At 35.2% G+C, this 8,275-nt stretch overlaps 2 protein-coding genes across 4 annotated transcripts; one reads left to right on the top strand and one right to left on the bottom strand.

Moving 5' to 3' along the window:
- The first annotated feature begins 246 nt into the window (after nt 1-246).
- On the top strand, nt 247-2,883 carry LOC110627728 (probable serine/threonine-protein kinase At1g01540). 3 transcript variants are annotated; one of them, XM_021774083.2, is made up of 8 exons: nt 249-427; nt 489-1,199; nt 1,296-1,400; nt 1,507-1,629; nt 1,735-1,905; nt 1,994-2,123; nt 2,258-2,467; nt 2,555-2,883. In XM_021774083.2, the coding sequence occupies exons 2-8, from the start codon at nt 553-555 to the stop codon at nt 2,675-2,677; spliced, it is 1,509 nt and encodes a 502-aa protein (XP_021629775.1). In that variant the 5' UTR covers nt 249-427; nt 489-552; the 3' UTR covers nt 2,678-2,883. The 3 variants fall into 3 exon arrangements, with proteins under 3 accessions (XP_021629777.1, XP_021629778.1, XP_021629775.1); XM_021774085.2 differs by having other exon boundaries at nt 247-1,199; nt 2,535-2,883; XM_021774086.2 differs by having other exon boundaries at nt 248-1,199; nt 2,541-2,883.
- A 558-nt stretch (nt 2,884-3,441) lies between these two features.
- Nucleotides 3,442-6,698, bottom strand: LOC110627729 (PI-PLC X domain-containing protein At5g67130). Its single transcript, XM_021774087.2, has 9 exons — nt 6,546-6,698; nt 6,356-6,439; nt 6,133-6,255; nt 5,884-6,021; nt 5,061-5,159; nt 4,543-4,846; nt 4,222-4,445; nt 4,028-4,114; nt 3,442-3,732 (listed from the first exon to the last, which is right to left on the bottom strand). The coding sequence occupies exons 1-9, from the start codon at nt 6,567-6,569 to the stop codon at nt 3,553-3,555; spliced, it is 1,263 nt and encodes a 420-aa protein (XP_021629779.1). The 5' UTR covers nt 6,570-6,698; the 3' UTR covers nt 3,442-3,552.
- Between the last annotated feature and the right edge of the window lie 1,577 nt (nt 6,699-8,275).

Genomic DNA, 8,275 nt, shown 5'->3' with positions numbered 1-8,275 from the left:
GTAATTATTTAGTTATTAAATTTTATAAAATATAATTAATAAATTTTTAAATTTTGTAAAATATAGTTATTTAATCCTTGAAATTCGGATTAAATATTTATGTTTTTATAAAAATAAAGTATTCAAAAGTTAATCATAAAAAAATTAGAGCGTGAACTAATCTTTTATGTAAAAATTAGACACCAAACTATATATTTTGCCATTTGAATTAGTTATGGTTTCAGATTCCATGAGAAACCGTTTCCTGGGTTTCTAATCGGACCAATGTTAAGGTAATGATAATGTTCAGTTATCAACAAAACAGAGCACAAACAATCATGATTTGATTATGACTGGGATTAACCTTTAATTAACTACTTTTGCAAGTTAATTACTCTCTCAGGCTCAAAGTTTCTCTGTGAACAGCCAATTTTTCTCAGCTTCCATGGTAAGTCCCATCCTGCCAGCTGCTACCTCTTTCCTTCGTTAACAATCTTCTATAACTGCAGATTCTCTGAGCATTGGCATGTACAGATCTCTCTTTTTCTGATAAGAAGTATACAGCGGGGTAAAATGTCTGATCAGAAAACAGGGCTTATGAGTGATCAGTTATCAAAATCGACCTCAATTTTCGGTTTGCGATTATGGGTAGTTGTTGGTGTGTGTATAGGGGTAGCCTTTGTGTTGGTTCTCTTCCTCATTACTCTCTGGCTCGCTTCGAAGCGCTCCAAGATGTGTAAGAATGTTGACAAATCCAAAATCCTAGTTGTTTCCAAGGAGATCCCAGAAATCAGAGTCGAACCCATCAAACCAAGCCGAGTGCAATGCCAAACACATCCGTCTCCCGATACAGAGACCGCCGGAAATGAAAGGCAAGCTTTGCTGGTTACGCCACTGGAGGCAGAAAGTCCGGTAGGGTATCATGGGGTTCAGATTGAGATTGGAAAAGGGCATTTGATTTCTTTTCATCGCTCTTCTGGAGAGGCACCGCGTGGCGGAGGAGGCAGAGGCAGAGGTAGCGGTATTGATCAGATTGCTGTGGTAGGCCCTGATGTATCGCATTTGGGGTGGGGCCGTTGGTATACTTTGAGAGAGTTGGAGGTGTCCACTAATGGGTTTGCTGATGAGAATGTTATTGGCGAGGGAGGCTACGGGATTGTCTACCATGGCGTTTTGGAGGATAACGCTCAGGTAGCTATCAAGAACTTGCTCAATAACAGGTATTTGACTGTAAGATAAGTTCTAATTTGAATTACCTGATTGTGCCAATAAATTTTGATCTCTGATTTGAGGTTTAATTTGTTTGCTATGTATAGGGGACAGGCCGAGAAGGAATTCAAAGTTGAAGTGGAAGCCATTGGAAGAGTCCGACATAAGAACTTAGTGCGACTGCTTGGTTTTTGTGTTGAAGGATCCCATAGGTACACTGTTTCCCTGATTGTAGTGAACTTCATTGATGAAAATGGCCTCAAATACATTGCTGTTTAGGAGATTTCCTAATAATGACTTGTTTCTTTATTGATGTAGAATGCTGGTATATGAGTATGTGAACAATGGGAACTTAGAACAGTGGCTTCATGGGGATATAGGGCCTTGGAGTCCTCTTACTTGGGAAATAAGAATGAACATCATCCTGGGAACTGCAAAAGGGTATCATCCAAACCAAGTTATTTTGTCCTATTTGTGAGGCTTAATCCATCAATCAGTTATCACATATTGCATTTGCATTCTTCTCATGACCAAATATTGATGCAGGTTAACCTACCTTCATGAGGGACTCGATCCAAAAGTTGTTCACCGTGATGTAAAATCAAGCAACATTCTGCTTGACAAGCTATGGAATCCCAAAATTTCAGACTTTGGTCTTGCGAAGCTACTTTACTCGGGGAGAAGCTATATTGCAACCCGTGTGCTGGGAACATTTGGGTATGTAGACCCCCCTCTCTATGTGGGTGTTTGTATATGTTCAGGCTGCAAGTTTATAGTTGTTTTCATTTTGAAAATTCTTTTGTAGCTATGTAGCTCCCGAGTATGCGAGTACAGGCATGTTGAATGAAAGGAGTGATGTGTATAGCTTTGGGATTCTTATTATGGAAATTATTTCAGGGAGGAACCCAGTTGATTATAGCCGGCCTCCAGACGAGGTTCGCATTATATAATTAACAATATTCATTTTGGTGGTGATACAATGAGCTTAAGGAATTGATCCCTAGTCTTTTTGTGTTTTCTTTTTCCCTTTCTGTTTTGGTTTTCATTATTAGATAAAAATTTTGTTCAGGTGAACTTAGTTGAATGGCTTAAGAAGAAGGTCACTGAGAGAAATACTGAGGGGGTATTGGATCCTAAATTATCTGAGAAGCCTTCTTCCAGGGCATTGAAGAGAGCTCTTCTTGTAGCTTTACGTTGTCTGGACCCTAATGCACAGAAAAGGCCAAAAATGGGACATGTCGTACATATGCTTGAAGCTGATGAATTCCCATTGAGAGAGGTATGTATAAAGTCCTTGGTTTGGTATGAATGGTAAGTCACTAGCACTAATTCTTTACTCATCAAAGGTTCAGTCACACGATTACAGGACCGCAGAGGTGGAAGGGAACTAAGAAGGACACTATCCTACAATGCTAAGGACATGGAGAATCCTATAACAGAATCAAGTAATAGAGTTAGTGCCAGAGGTAATAGCACTGAAGATATTTAACCGAGTGTGTCCAAGCGATCTTTGCAAATATTGTAGAGTCTGCTGTTGCATCAAAGGTTTGCTGGTCTTCACATAGTTCCTTTACCATCCTTTATAGCTAGATTGAATCAAATGGGAGTTTTGATAATGAGGTACGCTATGTAATTTATAGTTTCATTGTTTCTCAACTCATGGTTAAATAAAGAGCCTAGATATATTACAAGTTAGATTAGAGTTTGGATTTTTTTTTTTTTTCTTTTTTTGGGTTTCACCAAACTACATTGTTGACATCATTTTCAATCGTAACAGAATTTTACTGGAGCCACTTTAATTAGCTGATTAAAAATTATAGCAGGTATTGTGAGCAAGAACACCTTGGCAATTGAGGATGCAGCCATTGTCAATCATTGTTTCTTTCCATTTCTTTTTTTTTTTTTTTTTTTGGGTATCCTGTATAGATGATATGCTGGCCCTGCCATAGAGAAGGGCTTTCAATTATTTGGGGTATTTGGCTGTTATGTATGCTTAAGGTCACATGAAGCATCTCTTTGCAAAATCATTAGGGCTTCTACTTGATGTTAACTTGCATGTGTTAAAACTGTAATCTTAACATGTTTGCTATCATTATTAGATTGGACTAGATGATAAAGAGCAGGACAGAATGAGAGATTATTGTACAATCTAAGGAACAAGAAAAAAGAAACTTTTTCCTTTTAAATATTTTTTTTCTTCCAATTTACATATTATATAGAATACAGGACAACACAAATAAAAAGTATACCAGACGTAAGACATTCTCAATGACTAGTCTACAACCCTCAATGCGAGGACACAACCAAGACACTGTTCATCTATATGTAATGTTCTGATGTGAGTGTGAATAAACATGAGCATAATTACAACCTCAATATCAGCAATACGGTCAAAATTGTTCCCAACAACCACCGTAATTGGACTTTTCTAGTATTGGAATAATTAATGTCTAGGGAAAGAGGAGGGGGAGAAAAGATTTCAGAAGAAGCAGGGGGAGGAGGAGAGATTGGGGGGACATCGCATGTACCACTTGGTGCATTTGCCTGCCCAGACACAAATGAAAGAAATTATTATAGCCAAAAATTCAGGTAGGAGTAACTCAGTTATTACATCTACCAAATGATCCTAGTTGGGTGAGTTTATCATACAAAATTATGAGAACTTGAGTAGTGCCAGTTATAAAAAGTCTGCAGTTTGCATATCAATCTTGAACTCATGAAATGTAGGACATTAGTGAATGTAATATCTTGAAAATGAAGATGCAAAAGCATGAAATAGTGAGAAAATGAAAAGGAACATCAATTTTCGCTGAAGACAATAGGCTGAACTAGTACATACCCTGCAGTAGGCAATATTGCCACATCCACATGTAAGGTGACCATTCATTTCATCCACAACTTCTGGGGCACCCCCACCATCATTCTTCTGCAACAAGATTTTGTTTTTTTAAAATCTGTAATAAAACTAATGTCCAAAATTTTCCCACCAATTAAAAATTTGGAATATATAGCCAATTCATAAGAAGCAATTACCTGATAAAAGTCGACAGCAATGAAGTTTGGCCACCGTTTGCCAGCTGCTTCATAGCAATTGATGGCCATGGCACTTAGTGGAGATGAGTTTGCCGAACAAGCTTCTGATATATTGGGACTAGTCGGAAAATAGTTTAGAACAAAGAGTGATACAGTTGGCGTGTTCAGGGGAGGTGATTCGGCCCTATTTGTACATGATCTAGCTTTCAACCCCGGATCGCCATCTGCAATTTAATGGTGAAGATCAAAACTTGCTCTTTCATATCCAAATAGAGATTTCAACCTAAATAGTAACTGAAAACAAGGAAGAAAGAAACTCACATTTATTTTCTATCGCATATTTCCAAAGAAAAGCAAAGCCCTCAGAGGCTTCTTTAGCTGCTTTGGAAGTAAAGACCACCAAGCGCTCATTCTTCTGGACCATAGCATCCACAGTTGGCCAATCTTCACCTCCCTTTGGCATCTTTGATGCAGGGAAGAAGTATTTGCTAAGACCAGATGCGTTGAAAACCTTGGTCAAGCCTAATGGGGACGCTACATAATCCTCAATGAAAATTGTGACAATCTCTGATGGGTTTGCAGCCAAAAAGGCCTCAACCTCTTTTAGCACGTTGATGGCAGGTTGCTGGGGAAAATCAAAATTAATGAGTTTTAATTCAACAATATTAGGATTGTCTCGGAAACTGCGAGATTAGATATCAAATTTGAATGCCAATAGGAGTAGCAAAAAAAAAAAAAAAGAAAAGCAAAACTAGACCATTGTAGAATAGAAACTGAGCAACAGTAAAACTAAATGCAGTGTAGTTTTACATATCTATAGCTGTAAGAGATGAACTTACAAATGCTGTGTAGTCATAACATTGACCACCGAAGGAGTGACAAAGCCAGATGTCATTCTGGAAATCATACAGGTCTAGCATAAGACCTCTCACCCCATTCTGCAAGAGAATACAATTTTGATCAGCAAAAACAAATTAGTTAATTTAATTTAGAGAAAAAAGGAAAAAAAAAATAAAGAACTAGAAATGAAGTATTGCTTGAAAATTCAAAAGAAAATATCTGTCGACCCTTTTCTAAATGGGCAATAACATTATGAACATTTGTCATTCATGATTTTAAAATTAGACCATTTCAATTTACGCTTGCTTTGGATGGACATGATCATTTGGAAGCAGAGTTATGAAGGATTTACGGTACTTTAAGATTGGCTTGGGAAAGAGGGCGGAAGAAAATTAAATTTCAATATGATTGTGCAGCTGCTGTGGTATTAGTTCACGTACAAGAGACCTTTTAAAATTGCTAATTTATTAAGGATTGCCGATAGTTTTTTGCAGCGAGATTGGATGGGGAAAATTAAGAAGATTTTTAGAGAGTATTAAGGATTGTCGATAGTGTTTTGCAGTGAGATTGGATGGGGAAAATTAAGAAGATTTTTAGAGAGCCAATAGCATTTCATTTTGCAATTTTGCCACTAAATGCAGATTGACTTAAATTAATTTAATTAGAATCTATCCCTTCTGTAAATTGAAAAAAAAAATCAATTTTTTTAATTTGAATTTTTTTTTAAATGACGTAGAAGTCTTGATTTTATAAAGATTCATTTAAATTTTTTTTAAGAAATAAATTAAAGACCAAGTGCAGAAGAGAATTGGTTTATCTTACGTCGAGTTGACTAGTAACGGTGTCCTCTTGATTCTTGGGAGATATTATCGCGGTACCCGCCGGCGATTTAGCGTCCGTACGAGCGTAAGAGTTGTGGGTTGTTAGCCATGAATATTTGTTGAATGCCAGACCTTTAACCTGATCAACCACATGCAATCAAATACCAATAATTACTTCCCATCATTTCTGCTGGGCTTTTAATCAAGCACCAAATAAACTAACAACCAAAAATACGTAAAAGGGACCAACTTTTGATATTGGGTTCAAAGGCTGGATCCGGATACACCTGGGTCGGGTATTTCCATTTGCAGGGCAAGTTTCGCATCGCAATCCATGGTCGCAAGCACTACCTGGCATGCAGGTCTCTCCCAGCTGTACGATTCAAAGGAACACGAAATAGGAAGATATGAAATATGATTGTAATGGTAATTAATCTGACAATAATGAGAGAGAGAGAGAGAGCGAGAGAGACCTTGAGACTGTAACAACGGGCGACGAAGAGACAAAAACCAATGAAGAGAAGCTGGATATGGAAGATAGGGAAAGAATTTGATCCCTGCAAACAGAAGAAAAAAACATGCATTGATGGGTCTCTGTACACAGAAAAAAAATTTTTTAAAAAAAGTAGGAATTGCGAAGAAGAAGAAGAAAGAAGTGAAAACCTTCATTTCCGAAATCCCATACATCGGGAGAGGAAAGGGACGCAGAGACAGAGAAAGAGCAATGGCCTAGAGACAACGCCAGGCTTCAAAATCCAAAGCTTAAAACCAAAATGGTGGCTTCGAAATTTTTTGCTCTAATATGAATCGGGGAAGGTGGCGAGAACGGCTGAGAACTTGCGGCTTCGTTCGTTCGATGATATATATATTTTTTATTTTAAGCAAAAGACTCTTTTAGACCTTGAGTCACGTGAGTCTTCACTAAATAAAAGAGTTTGTTTAAATCCTTCAAATTTAAAATAGCCATTCACTCTTTAATTATAAATAAATATTTTAAATCAGTTAATAAACAATTCAATAATAATTTAAGTTATTTTTATATAATAATAAAAAAAAATCTAAACGTATAATATTTTATATAAGACAATCACTATCAATAACGTCAACAAAAACCAAAAGGAAATTGCACCTCTAAACACCAAAAGGCCAACAACAGCATCCACCACATGCTTCAAAGGCTAACCAATGTCCACTGGAGGAAAAACTTACCTATGACATTTTTAGTTTTAAATGGTTATGGAATAGCCTAACGGAGGCAATCCTACTTTAGCACCAAAAAAAATTATCGACCTTTATCTTGATCAACAATCAACAACCATTGCAAACTCCTGAATAAGAAAAAAAAAAATATTAAATCACATAAACACAATAAAAAGCAAAATAAACTATATACTGGATGATGTTGAGCTTGCTCAATTTCCAGGCGGAGGAGCCCAACAGTCCCAAACTTTCGTTTTCTTTTTAATGCTTCAAATTATGTTCATGAAATTGATTTAGCAATGTTAGAATTATTTAAAAATTGCACTCCGAGTCTTAACCTATAGAAAGTGCATTTTTGTAGTCTTGTGAGGTCAAAGGTTCGACTCCCCTACTCCTATTTTAAAAAAAAAAAAAAGAATTATTTAAAAATTGAGAGATTCTTAGTTTTATTTTTATTTGATATTAATGGCAAATTTTGATAATTAAAAATTCATAATTACTAATAAATGGGCTTCGATTTCTAAATTGAAAAAAAAAAAAAGATGGGCTTGGGGTGCTTGTAATTATTTCATTTCAACTTTCTTCGATGACTTCTTTGCTGCTTTTCTTTCTTTGTGGAAAAAATTACTATTTACTTTCAATAATATCATAAAATTAATTAATTAATCATTTTAATATTTCTATAACTTAAAAAATTATTAAAAGTTTTCTGTTATTACTAGTAATTGAAAAAAGAGTCTTGCTCTTTTTTTTTTTTTTCTTTTTTAAGGTTTTCATATATAAAAGACTAATTTTTAAAATAAAAAAATTTCTCTCTTTTTAGTGTTAATGATAACCATAATAATATTTCAATTTAATGGCATGAATTTTTAAAGAGATGTTTTAATATATGTTTTATAACTTAAACATTAACTAATTAGTTTTTCATACAATAAACTATATTGTAATTTTCTTTTAATGGGCATTTAAGCATATTATTTAAAAAATATATATTTTTTACCATGCAATTAGAGTTGCATTAATAGAATTCAAAGGGCAAAAGTATATAGTAGGATATATAAAAATATCAAAGGGCCAAACAAAAATAAATCAAAATAAAAATCAAACCAAAACAAAGCAAATCAAACTGAACAGACTTAAATCAATATAACAAATCTAACCAACAACCAAATAGAAGAAAATAAATAACCAAA

The sequence above is a fragment of the Manihot esculenta genome, chromosome 12, assembly GCF_001659605.2.
Source record: "Manihot esculenta cultivar AM560-2 chromosome 12, M.esculenta_v8, whole genome shotgun sequence".
In the NCBI taxonomy this organism is placed as follows: domain Eukaryota; kingdom Viridiplantae; phylum Streptophyta; class Magnoliopsida; order Malpighiales; family Euphorbiaceae; genus Manihot; species Manihot esculenta.
This window is presented reverse-complemented; position numbering and strand designations above follow the sequence as displayed.

Excerpts from the sequence above, each read along its gene's own strand:
- LOC110627728 (XM_021774083.2), top strand. The coding sequence starts at position 553 with ATGTCTGATCAGAAAACAGGGCTTATGAGTGATCAGTTATCAAAATCG. Across the intron at positions 1,630-1,734 it reads ATCCTGGGAACTGCAAAAGG|GTTAACCTACCTTCATGAGG; the intron begins GTATCATCCAAA and ends ATATTGATGCAG. Across the intron at positions 2,468-2,554 it reads ATGAATTCCCATTGAGAGAG|GACCGCAGAGGTGGAAGGGA; the intron begins GTATGTATAAAG and ends ACACGATTACAG.
- LOC110627729 (XM_021774087.2), bottom strand. The coding sequence starts at position 6,569 with ATGTATGGGATTTCGGAAATGAAG. Across the intron at positions 6,440-6,545 it reads ATGGGATTTCGGAAATGAAG|GGATCAAATTCTTTCCCTAT; the intron begins GTTTTCACTTCT and ends TTCTGTTTGCAG. Across the intron at positions 6,256-6,355 it reads CCCGTTGTTACAGTCTCAAG|CTGGGAGAGACCTGCATGCC; the intron begins GTCTCTCTCGCT and ends TGAATCGTACAG.